This window comes from Kogia breviceps, chromosome 3 (assembly GCF_026419965.1).
Source record: "Kogia breviceps isolate mKogBre1 chromosome 3, mKogBre1 haplotype 1, whole genome shotgun sequence".
NCBI lineage: Eukaryota > Metazoa > Chordata > Mammalia > Artiodactyla > Physeteridae > Kogia > Kogia breviceps.
Window position 1 is genome coordinate 156,225,452 of NC_081312.1, and position 20,183 is coordinate 156,245,634.

A 20,183-nucleotide genomic window follows, 5' to 3' on the forward strand; every position below is an offset into this window, starting at 1 on the left:
GAAGAAATCTCTCCCGGCAACTTCCCCGCATTTGCCCAAGCTCCAACCCCTGCAACCGCAGGGACCCGTCCACCCCCAGCCTTGTGACAGCCTTGAGGGCCTTTGCACTCAGCATCTTCATTCCTCTGTTGATGAATTTAACCATCAACCCAAGAGCTTTTGACGGCAGGAAGTGGAGTCACATGAGTCCACTTGTCCTGACCGCCTGGTCAAGGCTGCATCATGTCAAGCACAGCCGGGGCGGACCCTCATCCTGGGAAGGTTCTCGGCAGCCTGGAGGAAACAAGGAGGACCCAGGTATTGCAGCTCAGCGGGGGAGCCCGACAGGGAACACAGCCACAGAATGGAGAGCAGGATGTAGAGCAGGAGAGAGGAAGCGATGGATGTGGGCGAGGCCCCAGGAAACACACACAAGGCCTGAGTCAGACGACGCCTGACCCAAAAGTCCAACCACAGCACCAGGCAGCAAAAAAGTCCCTCTCTGGGGACTTCCCTGGCGGTCCAGTGATTAGGACTCCACGCTTCCAACGCAAGGGGCGTGGGTTCCATCCCCGGTCGGGGAGCTAAGATCCCACATGCGGCACAGCGCAGCCGGAAAAAAAAAAAGTCCCTCCCTCTCCCCTCCCCGCCCCCGACTCACTTATGTGAGTGCCCAGGACTCACATAAGTAAAAGGTGAGAATATGAAGTGAGCATTTATTGAATGTTGACCATGTGCCAAGCACTACGCCAAGGGTTTCGTAAGCATCATCTCATTTAATCCTGTTATTCTCATTTTTGTCTAATTCTCTGTTATGGATGAAGAAACCGAGGCTCAAGGAAGTTAAATTTCACCCCCAGTCATCAGCAGGAGAGCCTGCTTTGAACCCGCACAATCCACATCCAGAGGGCTACCCTCATCGCTACCTGGCATTTGGCCATCTCTGTTAAAATCTACCTTTCTTTGTTTTCAGGTACACAGCATGTGTACCTCTTTGAAGGTGATATTCATGGCCTGAAACTCTGTTTCTTAATCTCCCCCTGACACAGGGTTTGGTTTGGTTTTGTCTTTGCTGTTTCCCAGTCCTGTTGTCTTTAATTCTTTATCTTATTAATTGGTACTGGCTAGGATCTCCAGTATCAGGGCTAGAACTAGGGCAAGTTGAATGAGGTGTTCTGGGGGCAAAATTTAAGGGACTGTTCACCCTTGGGTGCATGCATTTGCACCCTGGGTGCCTCCAGACCTGGCCCTTTATGACAGTGTTCAACAGAAATGGTGATAGTGAATCTTGTTCTTGGTTTTAAAGAGAATGCTTCTAATATTTCCCTGCTTAGAATAATGTTTGTTTCTTTATCAAGTTAAAGAAATTCTTTTTCTTATTCCTTGTTTGCTAATAATGGTTTTTACTATAAATGAATACTGCATTTTATCAAATTTTTTTCTGCATCTATTGAGATGGTCCTATGGTTTTTCTCCTTTAAATCTGTTGATGTGATGAATGACAGTTACAGAGTTTTCTCTAATATTCAACCATCCTTGTGTTCCACGGACAAATCTAAAATATTCATGTTATATTAAACAAATGGATGTGTAATTTTTCCTTCTTGTATTTGGTTTTGGTATCAAGATTGTACTGGCTTCATAGAATAAATTGGCAGGTATTCCTTTTTTCTCTCTTCTCTGGAAGATTTGACTACTCTATTCCTTTAAAAAAGTTATATAACATATGTAAAACTGTTTTGAATTCAGTGTTTTCTTTATGGAAAAAAATACTACTTCAATTTAATTAAGGCTTATAATATGTGTGCTATTTTGTACTACCATTCTTTCCTGATTCTCTTCATTAGTTTTCCCTTCTTAAATAGTTTTATAATTCATTCTTCTTTATATACATCCTTTAGAAATTTTTCTAAAGAAGAATATTTCTGGGTGGTAAAGCCCTACAATTTATATTTATCGGTAACTGTCCTTTAATCACCTTTATTTTTTTAATAACAAGTCGTGTTTTCTGTACTTTTTATTTTTAAATAATTATTGATTCAGAGGAAATTGCAAAGAAATGTACAGGGAGGTCCAGTATTTCCTGCTGCCCCAGTTCCTTGTGGTTGTAGCTCCCTGATGTTTTGGCCCCAGCTTCCTACCCACTGGCTGCTCCAGGTCCAGTCCACATCTAGTTTGTTTGTGTGTATGTGATTGTTTGCTCTGCAGGAGTAGAGTAGTCCTTGGATATGTGAAACCAGGGATGCCCCAAGTGTGTGTCCTATCCAAGCTTTAGTTGTATGGTGGGAGTTTCTCTCAGAGCCTGGCTCTTCTTAACTCTTTGTTCTTCCGGATAAACTTCAGAATTACTTTGTCAAGTTTTCAAGATAACTCCCATTGCGTGTTTTATCGGATTGCATTAAACTTGTATATTAGTTTTGAAAAAAGACATATTTACATTAGCTGTTTTGGAATCTAATCTTTTTCTTCATTAATCAATTCTTTTATTACCTTTGGTAATAAAAGTTATTTTTATTTATTTTTCATGTAGCATCCTACATAGTTCTCATTACAGGTCCCAGGTAATTTACAGATTCCCACTGGTATATTGAAGATGGTATCTTTTTTCATTGTATTTTCTAATTGGTATTGCTAATATATTTTAAAAAATTATTTTTGTATATTGAGTCTTTAACCAGCTACCCTAAAGAGCTCTGTTGGTTGTTCTGGCAGTTTTCCAATTCATTCTTCCAGGAATTTTCAAACAGACAATCATTTAATCTGCAAATAATGGTGATTTATCATCTTTACAATACTTACTCCTTTTACTTTTTTCTTATCTTGTTGCATGGGCTTAAAGATCAGTAACTTGATTGCTTCAGAAATCATCCACAATGAGGACATCAATGCGAGGGTGAGCGCCATCGAGAAGTGGGTGGCCGTGGCTGACATATGCCGATGCTTACACAACTACAATGCTGTTCTGGAGATCACCTCATCCATGAACCGGAGCGCAATCTTCCGGCTGAAAAAGACATGGCTCAAAGTCTCTAAGCAGGTGCGGGCAGGAAGCCAGCTTGGCCTGATGGTCTGGGCTGGGGCTGGGGTGGAGAGACCAGAGGGCCACCATTCATAGGTGGATGAAGGACAGGGTGAGGACCAGTACTCCCAGGTAAAACAGAGAACCTCTTCTCCTATTTCACCTGGGACCAGATGTCAGGCCAACCCATGTGGCACTAGGACCTTGTGGGACTTTAATTCCCACTTGAATAATCAATATGCCAAAGTGGGATATAGGACAGTGATTATTGGTCCCAACACTCTTTTTCTTGAGTTGGGACAAAAGAGTGGTGACTTCTTGGGGATCTCAGTCCAGATCTGCAGGTTACCGAGATGGTGGCCAGATGATCCTGCAAGTCCTTTCCTCGGATGTTGATTTCACCAGCCCTTCTGGCCCCCAGAGAGTTAACTTGTCCCTGTTACCCATTAGATAGTATGTGATCTTAAATATGGGCTTGATCGTTATTCACTCAGAACCTGATTCTGAAAAACCATAAGGTGGAATCTTCCTCAGGAATAAAGCTCCTTGCCCTGGGGTCCTGAGGAGGCAGCTCTCCTGAAAGGAGAGCACAATGGGATACTTAGGCCGCCTCCCTTCTGGGTGCACTGGGTGTCCCAGCCCCAGCCTGCATGCTGGCAGAAAGCTGGACAGTGACCACCAAGGGACAGGGTAAGCCTCCAAAGGCACCAGTAACTTGGTTATAGTGTCTCTAGTCCTACAGCCAGGTGGGCTCTGTGGGGCCCAGGGTCTCCAAGGGGCCTGTCCCATCTGGACCGCCCTGGACTTACCCCCCTCATAGTTCTGTTTCTCCCCTGCTCCTCACTACTCTCCTCGTGCCAATGGCAGGGCATGATTCTACTCCCCAGGCAGGCAGCAGGTCCATAAATCCCTCCTACTTAGATAAGCAGCCAATCTCAGGACAGCCCTGGGACATCTCTGCTGCCGTTCTGCTGCCAGCCAATCACTGGAGCTTCAGATTACAGCAGGACTGCAAAGTACCCCTTCCATCCAGTGAGGCTGGGCCTCTTGCTTAGCACACAGAGATGCCAGGGTCAAGACGAAAACCAGAAGATGTCTCTCTTGTGAGCGGGCTTCTAGAAAGAACAGAGGCTGGAAGTGCGGGAGCTCAGGTGAGCAGGCACATCTGGCCACACGTGGCACGCAGTGTCATGAACTCCTGAAGTCAGGGGTTGAGCGAGGCTGCCACAGAACCTCTAAGTCATCTAGGCTGATCGGCCTGTCAAGGTTCAGACATGGCTATGCGCAGAGTCTGAGGGACCCATTTCAGGTCAGCATCTTTCTTCTCCTGCCCTATTCCATAGGAATGATGTCATCTTTTCTAGAAGCCCGCAGACCAGGCTCCATTTGCCTACCCCATTTCTGGGGGTGTGGGAATTTCTTGGCTTCATTCCCCAGCATCAGCCTTGTCATAGAGTTGGGAGGGAACTGCCTTGACCATCCTGAAGTCTTCCATTCTCTTAGGAGAGTGCAAATGGAGGGCAGTTAGAGGTCAAGGTGTGTGATCTGGCCTGCCTTCCAGGATGTCATTCAAGACCTAGGGCCAGCCAGCAGCCTGGTCCAAAAATCAAAGATGCCTCTGAAAACACATCTAGGCCTGCACCCTCTATGGCAGACTAGACCACACTGGCTTCTCCCAGCCATTCAGTCTGTGCTATCGTTGTCCGTATGCATAGCGCCCGGCTCCAAGAGCTTCTGGGTAGCCATGGCCGTGGCCTGGTCAACACCAACCAGGAACAGTTCGCTGTCCCTCTGTAGGTATCCCATAGGCCAAGATGGCCACATTTCTTAGACCAACCTGAAATGTAGCCTCAGCAGCTAGTTTTTTTTTTTTTTTATCATTCCCTTACATGTGCCAGCCCAAAGCAGAAAAGCCTGTGTCCAAGTCCAGTCTAGCCTTGGCAAGAGTCAGGGAGTCAGAATTAGTTTGGGATGTCCGGTGCCTCCCCTTTCTTCTTCCAACCTCTCTTCCCATCCTCTTTGAAAATAAAACTTTCCCTCAGGAAAGGATCAGATGATGCATCTCCATAGCGTGATGCAGATGACTAATGCAGTTACATGTGTTTCCTCTCCCTAGAATAGTTGGATTTCAGGAGAGACAGAAGCCTCTCTTTGACTAACTATACTTCTTGGCTTCTTTGGAAGGAGCAGCCTTGGCCATCCAGAAGTCTTGATTGGTGAACAGGAAAGGATGGTATTTAAGAGGCCATATATAATCATCTTTCTTCCTGACACTATTTCCAAGGCAGACTCCTTGCTTGGTCTCTGGTTTCAGAGACATATTCCAAGTGCCCCCATATTTTGGCTCACTGGTGTCCATACTCCAACAGAGATGCCCAAGGCCCCAGGTGGCCTGCTATCCCAGTGAGCCTCAAAGGATGGAAGCTCCTGGCATGGCCAGAAGATGCTTGAGCTGCTTCAAGTCAGAACACACTTTCTAAGCAGCAGCTGGGAAAATCCAGTGGCATCCCAGGATACAAATCTCCTTCCTGAACAGAGAACAACAACCCAAAGAGAAGCAGACACACACCTCAAGTAAGCACACAGGTGCTGAAGAAATAAAAGTGTGCCCACCTCAGAGCCACAAATTGGCCCCAAGTGTATGCAAAAACCCCACCCACCAGAATATCCTTTGTACATTTGCATGGTCTCTAAGCGTGGTGATGCTTCACCTGGAGCTATGTGGCTGTGTAGCTTTTACGTCACCCGTAATTCTGGACTGTCTGAACGAGTATTGCCCTTAAGGAACACCTGGACCTACCCTCCCATTTTCCAGATACGAAAGTCAAAACCTAGCAAAGTGAGTGGAGTGGTAACTCGCCCGAGGGCATGCTGAGGGTGGGTGACAGAGTCCACTGAGGGCTCTGGACACTCAGACCCCACATCTGGCCTCAAGCTGCAGCATCTCATGTCTCTGCAGGTGGAGGGGAAAGAAGAGGATGCAAGAGCACAGCTCTGGAAAGAGATTAAGTGCAGGAGGGCAGCTGAGAGCCTGGGGTGGAGGTTGGCCTGGGCGTCTGAGAAGGGTCATCTCAGGTGAAAGCAGAATCATCTGCCCTTGGCTTGGTGGGGCTTGTTCCACCCTGGCCTGTGGCTCTTTCACCAGATCCAGAATAAATTTTTGCTTTGAGCAGGGTCAGTCTAAACCAGGTGACAAGACTTCGGATTGATAGGAGGGACCGAGCAGATCCGTGTGCTCTGCCATCCTTTCTCCTTGAAGAGTTCACACTGCCCTCTTCTTCCATCAGAAGGAAGATTTAGCTTGTCGTTTTCTGCAGGCAGGTTTCTCAGATAGAAATTAGACCCAGAGATCAGGGGTGTTTTTGGCCTCAGTGGCCAGTGTCCCCTCCAGTCTGACTAGCCCCTCTGGTAATAAGATGCATGGCTGGTCTCCCGCCCGGTTTCTCAACCACATTCTGGATTCTGAGGATTAGAGCTGGAAAGGTGGTCACTAGTCATCTCACCGTTTTATGAATGAGGGCGCTGAGGACCTCAGAGGTGAAGGGGTGTCCCCAGGTCATGCAGGAGAAGAAGCACAAAGCCAGGCTCCACCCAGGACACGCTCTGTGGGACACACCTGGTCCCTTAAGACAAACTCCAGCCACCCAAGTTGCTCCGGCCTGATATGTGGGCAGGGCCTGTCCTGGTCATTTGGCAGATGGGACCCTTTGCTGCAGGGTTTCCTCTTCTCCATCAAAGTCTTTTCTCCTTTGATGATCAGTTCATCTGCCATCTTTTTTTTCTTGACTCTTAAATTTGGGAGGTGCTCCTGATATATCAAAGTGGAGGATGAGAAGATGGTCACATCCTTTGGGTACAGTCATGAGAAAGTTCATGATGATGAAACATCAGCCGTGCCCCGTACTGGGTCCAGCTCCTTGGAATTACCCCCGACAAGTCCTTCCCAACCACCTAGGTCTCAGGACTCTGACACTTGGACCCTCCTGACCCTACTCCCATGTTTCTGAAAGATGTATGAACACGGGCAAGCAAAACAAAGATCCATGTCTGCCTCCTCAGGAGTTCAGGGTCAAGTCCCCAGACCCAGGAAGTCCCCAAATCCCCGTACCGTATCTCGAGGAGGCAAAGCAAAGCCCTGGAGTGTGGGCCAGAGTCGCGGGCCGTGATGTGTGCTATGTGCTAGTAAATACTTCTAATTCCTTCTAGACAAAGGCTTTGATTGATAAGCTCCAAAAGCTTGTGTCGTCAGAGGGCAGATTTAAGAATCTGAGAGAAGCTCTGAAAAAGTAAGTGTGTGTCATTTTGTCACCATTATTTTTTAAATTGTAGAACCGCATTGCAGGGACATTCACGTGCCACCCCTGGCTGGAGCAGGAGGTCTGTCTGTCTGTCCATCTGTCTACCCACAAGATCGACCCCTACACATCCCAGACCCCCAGAGCAGGTCAGCTTTGTCCTCCATCATCTACCAGAGGAATTCCAAGGTGTCAGGGCATTTCCCAGGAGAGGCAAAGGAATAGTCTTGAGACGTGCAGTAGCTGTGATGATGATAATAGTGGTGCTGGATTCCTTGATTCCAAAATGCACATTTTATTTTACATTTTACCATTTCTGACATCAGGATACATCTCACAGTCAGTGTATTTGTTTCGTATGATTATGTTTCCTTTTTGTACTGGATAATTAGTCATCAAGACAAGAGTGCATTTTACACACAATGGCATCTTGGAATCAAAGAAATACGGTTTTACCAGTAATTTACACCTTACAGTTTGCAAAGTTTGTGCCCTGCCTGGCTGTGGTGTGTGCAGCCCTATTAACACTGCCTGTGAGGTGGGCCTTCTCAACCTCGGCCCACTTGTCCTTTAGACCAGGATTTTTTTTTTTTTTTTTTTTTTTTTTTTGCCACACCACGCGGCATGTGGGATCTTAGTTCCCCAACCAGGGCTCAAGCCTGCGCCCCCTGCAGTGGAAGTGCAGAGTCTTAACCACTGGACCGCCAGGGAGATCCCTAGACCAGGACAGTTTTTGTCGTGGGGACTGTCCTGTGCATAGAAGGGTGTTAAGCAGCATCTCTGGCCTCTACCCATGAAATGCCAGTGTCTGCCCCGCCCCCCCAGTTAGGACAACCGAGAAGGTCTCCAGACATGGCCAGATATCCTCAGGGAGGCAAATCGCCGCCGTTGAGAACCACAGTTGTGAGACAGATTCTCCCATGACGTTTCTCCAGACAAGAACACTCAGGAGCTAGTGGCTGGCCCAAGGCTTTGGGGCCGTGGTGACAGAGCTGGGCCTCGGCCCAGGCTGGCCTCCCAGGCCAGTGCTCTACAGTTTGCCCGAGGTTACCTCCCATGAGGGTCCAGGCCAGCTCTCCCAGGGCAGCGGTGACCCGGCCCGTTGGTACATGCTGTGGCCACGTACGCACGTGAAATGTGGGTTTGCTTACTCTGGTTGGGTGCGCACTTGGGGTTTCTCCACTAGTCTCCGCACCGTGTTCCCCTCGAGCACTTGAACGTGTGCCCTGTTGGGCTGGCCCTCACCCTCTCTCTCCCTGCCTGGCGGGCTACTTGCTGGACTTTGGAGAGACCCTGGGAGACCCCTAGGGTCCCGGCTCCTTATAGAGCCCAGGAATGCCTCCCCTCCCTTCCGCGAGGGATCACGTGATCACTGCCAGTACAAGGCCACTGAAGTGCGCGACCACCCAGCACCTCCAGCCTCGCCGGTGGCTCCGACACACCACACACCCGCCCTGCCAGCCTCGTCTGCCTTTCTCGTTTCCTTCCTGCCGTACCTGGTCTGTCCCTTGTGCCGGCTCCGTGTGCCATTGCCTTGACCATCTCCACTTTATTTGTGTCCTCAGACAGATGTTCCACCCATCTGTGCTGTCCGGCCGTCTCTCCTCCGCCTGGGCTCCGCGGAGCCCCCGTGGACTGTGCTTGCGGGGAGCTGCCCCCGCCGTGCATTCACCAACCTGTCCGTCCGCCCGCAGGGTGCGGCTCCATCAGCCTCCTTCACATGGCTTCCTCGCCCGCCGCCGCCGCTGCCTCCACCGCGTCCGTGGTCCCCCATTCTGTCCGAGTCCCCATCCTGACTGTCTTCCCTCTTTCAGGTTACCCGTGGGCCTATGTAAGTGCCTCTCCCAGACGCCTCTGCTCCCTGCCACACGGGGCGGAGGTGGCCTTCGGGCACCTTTATGCAAACCGGGTTCCTGCCTTATGGAGATATAGGCCAAGCCAGGCAGGGGAAGGAGGGATTGGGGCAAACGTTTCTGCACGCTTTCTTCGGAGGCACTAAGGTTTATACTTAGAGCGGTGTTGTGTCAGAGTTTGGGGGTCATCTCACCGGGCAGGGGACAGGCCGGAGGCAGTAGAGTGAGGTGGTGGGCACAGCTGGTGACCCACCCAGACAAGGAGCCCATGACGGACCCCACCGCGTAGGTCCTCAGACCCATTCTGATGTCCTGGGCATCCTTTTGCGCCTGTCATTATATCATTCAGCCTTGTGCCAGCAGCCGGGCTAGCACGTGACCTTTTCCCTTTACCCCCCAATCCTCCCTCCCGTCCCCGGCCACTCTCTTAAATATCCCCTGGCCCACCTACAACGCTTCGGTCCCCTGCCCGGGTGCCCCCAGATGGACGTTATCTCCCCTTCTCATTCCCCAAACCACACCCTGGTCCAACCCATGAGACGGTCCCCTCCTCTCAGCTGCCCAGGGACCAGAAACTTCCCACAGCTCCAGCCAACAACATTTGGCTGAGGGCTAACGACGTTCAACAGTAAAATGTGGTCACCAGCTCTTTGGGGGCCACTTCCGGTTCTGCCCGTCCGTCTACTCTGACGGGCTCATCTGCACCTTCGTCTTTAGCTTGAATAGGATGCCCACGGAAGGAACGCAGGGGCCGAGCTCTCACTGCTAGCTGCTGCCGTGAAAGCGCTTCCCCTCTGCTCCCGTCAGTGGAGGATGGGAACAGCTCTGGAGGGGCGTGTCTGCTGCAAGCGGACCAGCAGGTCACCACGCAGCCACCTCCAAACGGGGGGACATCCATCTATCTACGTGGATATGATGGACCCAGAGTCCTGGAGTTCCAGAGTCTCAGGGGCTCCGACAAGGCCAAATACCCGTTTCCATCTGCCTGTGGCCACAGAGCAAAGCCCAGTCTCTTGCTAATGAGACAACAGAGCAGGGGATATCCAGGAGGCAGAAAGCAAGACTGGACCCCGAGCCCCACCCACACTGCCAACACATGGCCAAAAAAAAAATTTTTCTTTTTTTCCCATAACCTGAGTACCTGATTTCCCTGCACCCCATGCCAGAACTGAGACCTGTAAGAGAGAGCAGCCCATCCCACGGCTGGGACGGGGTGAAGGAGAGGGCTGACCCGTGCCGTCACCGCCCGTTTCCCGGGGTCGGGTGGAGCGCCCCTCGGGCAGCTGCGTCTCGCTTTCAGTCGCCGGTACCAGTTAATTTCTTTCATTCCCCCTTGACATCAGCAGGAATTTCTTGGTAGAAACATCAAGTGCGGGGGCCCCAAACAACCACAGACAAGATCCAGATGCCAGGTATCGCCACGTCTAGGCGCTGCCTGGAACACCAGGAGCAGCTTTTAGGATGGGGGATGGGGCACTTTTCTTTCTGCTCCTTGAAACGTCAGACACAGGCATGGCGGGGCTCTGCCGAAAGAGGAAGCCCCCCCCCCACCGCCAATTTCAGCCTTGTTGGCCCCACCCTGATCCAGGACAGGGCTGGATCCCTCCTGACAGGGGCCAGATGCCCACACGGAAAGTTCAGAGCTAGCCATAGGTTGGGTGTTTTGCCTACACGAAGCCCCTAGTGTGCTCCCCTGCTCGCTCAGATTCTCAGCATGGTCTGTCTCCATGCAGTGGTGCCCTTGGGGGGCCCTCCAACAGCCCCGTGTACCCCACACCTGTCCCCACCACCCGCTACACTGGCCACTCCGACAGCCCCATATATTTACCTACGTGGCTCTGGATTTTGGTTGGTTGGGTGTGCGTGTGTGTGTGTACATGACTGAATTAAGGGTGGTGTTCCCTGGACCCCTCACCGTGAAGGTAGTAAACAGGAACAGAGTTTGGTGCTGGGGCTGGCAGTGCCACTTGCAGTGACTAAATTGCCCGTCCATCACCTTTCCACAACTGGATCAGAAACCCCAGTAAATATCTCAGGGAGACCCACCTCAGTGACCAGAGGACTCCCAGACTTTTTTCACTGGTCTGGGTGGTCAGAGGCCGTGTGAGGTATCCAGAAACACCCTGCGTCCTTCAGTCATTCACAAGCAGCAAGCAGCCCCTGGACTCCCCTTCTGCCTCTATCTGAGATTAGAGGTCCTTCGAGCTCTGCAGGCTACCTGGTTCCCATCAAGGGCAGGGGGAGTGCGGCACCCCCCAGAACCTGCCGGTCAGCACGCCGCCTCAGCCCTCCAGCTCCAGAGCGGCTGCTCAGACCTTTGAACTCTTTCTCCGTCAGATCCACCAGCCTGTGTTCCAGACTTGGAGTTTGACGGAAAGGAAATGAAAAGCCAGGCATGTAGCAATCATGGACTGTAATGCAGAAGGACCCAGAGAGGTCTGCCAGTGACCAGTATGATTCTTGCTCTTTTTTCTTTTTCACAACTCACAGTAAAAAAAGAAAAAAAAAAAAAATTACATTTGACAGTGACCCTATATACAAATGCATATATGCATACCAGGAACAAAAATTTCACAAAGCAATTTTAGTCCATGCAATGAACCCAGATACCCTCTATTCTCTCTTTTTTTAAATTTTTAAAAAAATCTGATCAACACTCACCAAATTGGTTTTAACACCCATGAAAGGTTCAAGACCGACAGTTCCAAAAACATTTCTCCTGCTCACTGTTTCCCAAACTCCAAGCATCCACCTCCTTCAGGACTTTGCCATACCCATGTGTCAGCTATATTTGCATTTACTTAATTAAAGTAACTCACTCTTTCCCAGAAACACGTTTAAATAAGAAGGAAAACTATCTCATGACAGCAAATGGGAAACCAGCGTATTTGCCATAAACACACAAGCTTACCATAAAAAATACAGTGAAATCAAAATAATATTATTAAATTCTGGCCAGATCCTGGTGTTTCCTGAGTGAGACCTGTTACTATTTGTTCAAAAAGAAAAAAAGAGGAAAACAGCACGTGTTAGAAAGTGTCAAAGCTCTGCTGTCACCGAATGAGCTCTCTCCTTGAGCAGTGGGGGGGCGGGGAGAGAAAATCTAATGTTTCTTATCATATGAATCAATTTATTTAAACAGTGTCTGGGCATCACCTAAAATCAACTCTCAAATCACCTAAAATTGTCTTAGCTAACATCAGTTCTCTGGTACGAGGGCAACCTGAGGACCAGAGAGGGAAAGAACTGGCCTATAGGGTCACACAGCAAGCAGGCAAGGGACAGAGGCCAGGTTTCTGTTCTCGCTCTACCATCCTCCCTGCCTCCCCTTCCTCTGGAGTGGCAGGACTGCCACAAGGAGACAAAGGTGAGATGGGCTAGAAAGGAGGGTCCCTGTACCTGAGTGCTGAGCTGAGAGGAGGCTGCGGAGCACTGTGTGAGGAGTCCCCTGGGCGAACTATCTGGAGCTCTGCCGGAGTAGAGTGACCACTGGGCCCATCACAGAATCACCCCCTTAACCTAGCACCCCACCCAGAGGCACCAGAACAAGTTGTGCAGGAACAGTAACAGGAGCCCCTGCTTCAGAGCCACAGATCAGAGAGGTCCGGCCCATACTGCTGAGTGCCATCCCCACGAAAGCCATCCCCCAGGAGCCACCGATCGTGGGAGCCGTCTCACCCAACGCCCCCGCCCAGAAGCCAAATCCAGGATGGTGATCTCAGAGGGCAAGGGTTTCCTGTGCTGGCAGCCCAGTGCTTGGGTGGGCAGAGATCCCAATGGGGAAGAAGTAAAGGCAGAGAAGTCTTGGAGAAAGAAAGAGACAAGGAGCTCGGTGGGGTGGCTGGTGGTGACCGGCAGGAATGGGCATGTGCTGTGAAGCCCACCAGGATGTGATTCTAGGGCGGGATTGGGATTGAGAGTTTCAGTGGAGAGACAGAAAAGAAAGGCGGCCAAGCCCCAGGGCTCCATCTGGGAGGGAGAGCGGAGAGGTAGAGGAGGGCCTTCTGGCTTGGGGTGGGAGGGGTGATTGATTGAGACGCCCCAGGCCCCAGCAGGCACCATGTCACCCCCACCACCCCGGAGGACTGACCCTCACACCCAGCTGGCAATCTGAGCCCCAAGAGCTGCTATTACTCTTGGCGAATAGAAATCCCTTTCCCTCCAGTAAAGCGAGAGATGCATGCGGGGTGTTCTGTTCTTGGTAGAGGCTTGAGTTTTTAAGTGAAAAACTTCTGTTAATGCTATTTGCTTCAAAGTTGTGACCCACCCTGTGTCCCTTACCTGGGGATGTACCTCACTGACCTGGCCTTCATCGAAGAGGGGACGCCCAACTACACGGAGGACGGCCTGGTCAACTTCTCCAAGATGAGAATGGTGCGTTCCCCACAGCAGAGCGGGTCAGGGGTGGAGGGAGCATCAAAACCCAGACCCACGCTCCGGGTTCACCCGAGCTGTGCCCGACAGTCCTGGCCGACTGGACGCGGCACACGCACCGGGGAGCCTGAACCCGGCTTCTCCAGTAAGAACAGTCACTTCCTCAAACGAGCAGCTAGCATCTGGCAGGCCCTGAGCCAGCTCTACCTGCATCTCCTCCTTTAATGCCCGCAGTCTGAGGGGAGGGTGCTCTTATTATTCTCCACCTTACAGGTGAGCAGGCTGAGACTTCGAGTAATCAATGACCAGCCCAAGGTCACCCCTAAGGAAAAGGCAGGGCTGGGTCTGGGGCCCAAGTCTGTCTGACTCCAAAGCCTGCCCCTTTATTCGCACCCCATCCATTATTGTTCAGATAAGCACATGCATTATGTGGCCGCAGCAAAATCATTTCTGCAGCACCTCCTAAGCAAGTAGGTTTCCAATTTCCCCAGAGGAGTCTAGGCCCTGGGAGGGGAGATGAGGATACTTCCAGCAGGGAGCCTGCTTTCCAGCCAAACTTCTCATCTTCTCACTCCAACTAGAGAGCCTCTATTTCTATGGGTTCTGTGTCATGGGGTTCCTCCTGAGATTTTGTTTAATGGGTAAGGTTTCTCTGTCAACGGCAAGTTGGCAGCACTGACCTGGGAACAGGATGCGGGAGCCCCTTTGTGTGGTCTTGCACATGGTGGGCACGTAGAAAGTGGCAGAGGCCTTTAGCTATTGCTGGAATTGAGGCCTTTAGCTGTTGCTGGAATTGAGGGGGGCTGTTTTAGGATGTTGGATAAGCCAGCACCACTGATCAAATGGTATGTTTTTCTCTTAATCACATAGTATAATTAACCTATAGATTCTTTTTTTTTTAAGCAACAAAAATCACTCATTTATTTTCATTACTCAGAGGAAATGGTAATTTTCTTTTACTGTATTATCTCTGAGTCTTTAAAACAATTCTTTCTTCATCATCTATCATGTGATCCTACTAAATATACCTTTTACCTTTCAGAATATGCATTTTTTTATTGAAGTATAGTTCATTTACAATATTGTGATAGTTTCAGGTATATGACATAGTAATTCAGTATTTGTATAGATTATGTGACTGGATAAAGAGTATGTGGTGTCGGGCTTCCCTGGTGGCGCAGTGGTTGAGGGTCCGCCTGCCGATGCAGGGGACACGGGTTCGTGCCCCGGTCCGGGAGGATCCCACGTGCCGCGGAGCGGCTGGGCCCGTGAGCCACAGCCGCTGAGCCTGCGCGTCAGCTCCGCAACGGGAGAGGCCACAACGGTGAGAGGCCCGCATACCGCAAAAAAAAAAAGAATATGTGGTGTATACAAACACACACACATGCACACGGAGAAAGAGGAATGTTATTCAGCCATAAAAAAGAAGGAAATTCCAGGAGGTACAAACTATTGCTTTGGCCAAAAGTCCATTCGGTTACTGAATATGTTACTCAGTAAAGTTCTTGGTAAAAATGAAAAATGTGTCTGTACTTGAAACCGAACGAACTTTTTCGCCAACCCAATATTATGTATAAAAGAAGCTACAAGGTTATGTTGTACAACATGGGGAATATAGCCAATATTTTATAATACCTATAAGTGGAGCATAACCTTCAAAAATTGTGAATCGCTGTATTGTGCACCTGTAACTTATATAATATTGTACATCAACTATAGTTCAATAAATAAATTAATTGCATGAAATTCTGCCATTTGCAACAATGTGGATGGACCTAGAGGGTATTATGCTTAGTGAAATAAGTCAGAGAAGGACAAATACTCTATGTTATAATTTGTAACCTGTAGATTTATAGATTCTTACCAAGTGTCAGCCTTTGAGGCAGGTTGCTGGTTTAAAGGAACTCATGCTGCCTCAGTGGGGTCTCCCAGGGGATGAATTAAGAGACTGACTGCAGATATGGCTGTTTATGCCCCTTCTGTTCTGTGGCATGGGTTGGGGGGGGGGTCGGGGGAGGGGTGCTAAGAGAAAACTGTCTTCCAAACCTCTCCTTTCCCGCAGATATCCCATATCATCCGAGAGATTCGCCAGTTTCAACAAACTGCCTACAAAATAGAGCACCAAGCAAAGGTAAGCTGGCAGCATTTTCAGTCACTTCCGCTTTTTCACAAGTGCTCTGGCTGCACTGCCTTCCTTTCTGCCTTTTCCGCTCCACACCCAACCACTTTCTGCCCCTGAGCCCTCTCTTTTAGGAAACCCTCCTTGTCCCCTGTCCCCTGACCCGCCCTGAGTTCCCCCTCCTCTGGACTGCGCTTGTGCTAATCTTTCAGCTCCTGTCTGATTTTTACCTGCCATGGGATGGTTTGTAATCACGTCTGACCTCCCCTGAGGCAGGAGAGGCAGTGTTTATCACATCTTTTCGAAATGCTCACCAGTTTCAAAATTCACAGCTAGAAAGGGCACACAGCAAAAAGTCCCCAGCCTCCAAGTTCCCCTCCCAAAGCCAACTGTATCACCATTTTTTTTGTGGGTATGCAAACACACCCCAACTTTTTTTTTTTACTATAATGTATACTATAGCATACTATACATTGCTTCAGCATCATTTTTTTTTTCCCTTAATAACATATCTTGGAGGTATTTCCTGTTGAGGCAGAGGCATTCTCCTTCTTCCTTACGGCTGCAGAGAAATTCATGTATTTATTCGATCCTCTGTACTGATGGACATTTAGGTTGTTTCAGTCTTTTGCTGCTATAGGCAAGGTGGGGGAAAAAAGCACCTTGTACATTTGGGAATCAGAGAGTGCTGTGAGGGTGTGAATCCAGGGGCCTGTATCGGGGTTGGGGGACAGGGCCCATCTGAGAAGCACAGAGACCGCAGACGGCTGCTGTGAGTAGCCTCAGACAAGCCTGAGCCAGGTGGGACTGTGGGCTTCTAGAAGGATCTGGAGCCGTGTCCTAAGGAGAGTGGGAAGCCCTGAAAGGAGCTTACAGGACTGGATTAATACACATTTTTTAAAAGATGGTGGGGCTGTATGGAGAGAGGTTGGCATGTTAGTCTCATTTCACTACTCAAAGCCTGTGCCGTTAGCCCCATTTTACAGTTAAACTAACTGGGATTTGCTAATCCAGCCTCTGGCTCCAAATCCTATGACTTTTTTACGCTGCCCAGAAATGTATTTGCTCTCCTTCCAGCTTCTTAACCTCCTAGTTTGAAGCTCACAAAAGATATCCAGCTCCAGACACACTCCTGAGCATACCAGAAAATCAAGCTCTTAGTATTTTTCCCTTCTACTTTCCTTTGTGATAGACTTGCCCTGTTTCCTGCCATGATCTGTGAACTCACTATCTGTCTTATAGCTGATAGCCACAAAGAGAAGAAAAATCAGTGGGTTCACCAATTGTGCCACTTTTTCCTCGTTCATTCATTCGCTCAAGTATTTACTGAGCATGTACTGTGTGCCAGGCACTGTATTAGGCCTTGGCCCCTTCTTAAACCAGCCCTCGAGCTCCATATGCAATACAAATAAATGTTACTGCCCTTCAGACTCTTTTCCTTAACAGCTTTGCAGTGGTGGTATTTGCTGCCGGTCTCCTGCTAAAGCAAAAATTTTAGGGAAACAAATGCTCATGAGGGAGGAAACTAACTAACTAGTCTGCTGATTCCCAGAGTGTTTGGGAGGGTTGAGATTTTGTGCTCTAGAAAGGGCTGTTCACAGGAAGCTACTAGCTATTTATAAAAGTCTGGTCTATTTCACGTGGCTGTAAAATCGCCACGTCTTTATCAGTGGATGTGAGTTCATCTAGACGGTGGTGTCTGAGGTTGTCTTCCTAGAGGTGCTGGGTGAGAGCCATTAACCAGACACGATAATCATTTCATCTGTGACTGGAGATCATCATCCTGGGGGGCCGGTTCTGTCCCTCACAGTAGCAGAGGGTCCATTAGCAAAGACGCTCACAGCAAAGACTTGATTTTTCTCAAGTAGCTATCAGAAGATTCCCAATTACGTGCTAAGAAATATAATGTGTTTTCTTCTTTCCGCTCTCAGTTTCTGTGGAAAAACATGAAGCTTCGGCTCCAAACAACTGACAAGTCAATGAGCCTTGGAAAGATTCTTTTCGAAGGGCGGGTGGGATTTGCCTATGAGATCTGGGCTCTGATCTCTCATCGTACATGTAACACACAGGAATCCAGCAAAACACTTGGGCGCAGTGTGAAGTGGGGAGGGAGGAGGAAGGAGAGTAATTGAGTCCACGTGGTGACTCTTCCTGATTTTCCACTCTGAGATTTTGCCCTGGAGTGAGACTCGTGAGACGAAAAATAAGGGAGGCTCTTTCCTTACACGGCCTCAGTTTCCACTGTCTTCTCTTGGGTGAATCTCTCTCGGTGTTACATAAAACCTGGTGTTTAAGTACGTTTTTCCAACATACAGAAACATTGAAGGAATTGTAAACACCCGTACATCCACTACCTAGATGCTACAGTTGACATTTTAGATATATAGATAGAGATGATTTTTTAATATGAGCCCAAAAGATTTCACCTAATGTTCAACCAAAGAAACGGTGGTCAAGAGTCATTTTGACTATATGTGCTTTTATATTACTATGAAGACAAAAAAGGCAAAAAGTAATACTAAGAAAAATAATACAAAGACACAACACTGCTTAATGTATCTTTGCCTCACGTGCAGGCCTGACGCCCCTCCCTGCCTCCACCCTAGTGCCTGATTCCCGGGAGACACCTGACGTCCACGTAGTATTATGGAGGTCCTGTCGCCCTGCCATTCCGTTTTCTCTTTTCCTTTTCTCAGGTAACCCAATATTTACTGGACCAATCTTTTGTAATGGACGAAGAAAGTCTCTACAAGTGTTCTCTCCGAATAGAACCAAAACTCCCCACCTGAAGCTGTACCCAGCCCGCCGCCATGGACACATGCTATATGATATTGTACATAGTCGTTTGGTTTCTCTGGATTTTCTTCTTTAGTATGTGCTTCTCCAAGAATACAAATCCGTTCTTGTTCTTAGATTCCTGTAGAACCAAAATATGAATCTCTGCACCGGTTAGGACTTGGTCCACATACCGCATCCCTCGTTTCCTGCAGTGCCTGTTTCTTTGAAACAACTGTACTCCTACTCTGTTCTCCCCAGCCCCTCACTCACCCCCAAGGGGAAAACAGAGTCCGTGCATACACAAATCTTTGGCACCAGTTCTGCTTCTGTCCGTCCCCAGCCCAGGCCCGTGGGTTGAGTTGGGCACCCAGCATCCTCCGGCATGTTCCATGTAGCTGTTATAACAGGGTGGGGGGTAGGGGGGGAGGCGGGAGGGGGAACCGTACCCTGAAGTCCAGTCATCGACAAATCTTCCTGCTGACGGTGATGCCAATTTCCAAAGCAGCTTTTTTCAGCCAAAATCGCAGGTCTCAAAACTCCGTGTCTCCCAGTGACCTGGAGGGAAAGGAGTCCTGTCCGCTGAGAACCACGCCCTGCGACACTGAGGCCACCACCTCGTTCAGGCACCACGTCGCTCCTGGCTCTGAGAATAAAACCAGGTAGCATGACTAGCAGTCTCGATAACCCTGGAACTTCCTGAGGAAAACAGAATCACAGCACAACGTCGTGTCGACTTCTGCCGACGGCTGCCCAGCATTCACTGCAAGTCGGGAACACACAGAAATGTCACTTTTCCTCTTTGAGCCGCCTAACGGTCACTACAAGCTTACGTTGAGATGCTCCAAGTCTGTATGCCTTGTGAAAAATAGTACCACACTGTAGAATTAGGAAATCAATAACCAAGTGTTTTTATTGCATATACTGTAGTCCTGTCTAAATGCCTTCTAGCAGGAATATAGTACTGTAGTGCTTATTCTGTGAATATTACCATCTATTTTTTACATTGTACAGTATAGAAAACACAGGTTAACTCTGAAGTGGCAGGCATGCTCCACTCTGACAAACAGACAACTTTTGCTGTAAGCAATACCTAGTGGTATGAGAATTCTATTTCAAGTCCTACAATATTTCAACTTACAGCTTGTTTGGAAAAAAAAAAAGAAATTTCCATTTTTGTAAAAATATATGTTTCCTGATTACCTCTTGCTAATAAATCTATTCTATCTCAGGGTGAACGGTGGAATTTTGATGGGTTTCATTTATTCACGCAAGGGATATTTGATGAGTACTTTATCCTTATCAGGCCCTGGGCTCAGACCAGAGATCTGGAGGGATAAGGGCAGAATCCCTGCTTTTGGGGGGTACTCATAGTTTGATGAGGGAGACTGTTGATGTTCTCTATCGCAGCAGGAACAAAGAGCTCCAGAACTTAATGGGATGGCTGAAAACAATCTTTCACAGTTCTGTGGGTTGACTGGGCCCAGCTGGTGGTCCTTGCTTGGAGTCTCTTGTGAGGTGCCAGTCACAGAACAGCTGAGGCTGGAGTCATCTGAACGCTCGACTGGACGGGGTGTCCAAGATGGTGCCCTCCCATAGCGGGGGGCTGAGCTGGGGCTGTCAACCAGAGCCATCCACACGTGGCCTCTCCACGTGGCTTGGGCTTCTCACAGTATGGCAGCTGGGCCCGAAGAGCAGCCTTCCAAGAGACTCAGGCAGAGCTGCAAGGCTTCTTCTGACCTAAGCTCAGAATTCTCAGAACATCACAC

At 49.1% G+C, this 20,183-nt stretch overlaps 1 protein-coding gene across 1 annotated transcript in view; it reads left to right on the plus strand.

Moving 5' to 3' along the window:
* The window catches only part of RASGRF1 (Ras protein specific guanine nucleotide releasing factor 1), a 107,875-nt gene extending 88,223 nt beyond the window's left edge, over positions 1 to 19,652 (plus strand). Inside the window, exons 23-27 of the mRNA XM_059057016.2 lie at positions 2,819 to 3,016; positions 7,205 to 7,284; positions 13,403 to 13,520; positions 15,583 to 15,651; positions 18,336 to 19,652. Of these exons, the coding sequence (XP_058912999.1) occupies positions 2,819 to 3,016; positions 7,205 to 7,284; positions 13,403 to 13,520; positions 15,583 to 15,651; positions 18,336 to 18,428 (558 nt within the window). The 3' untranslated portion in view covers positions 18,429 to 19,652. The remainder of the gene's footprint in view (positions 1 to 2,818; positions 3,017 to 7,204; positions 7,285 to 13,402; positions 13,521 to 15,582; positions 15,652 to 18,335) is intronic.
* The last annotated feature ends 531 nt before the right edge of the window (positions 19,653 to 20,183 follow it).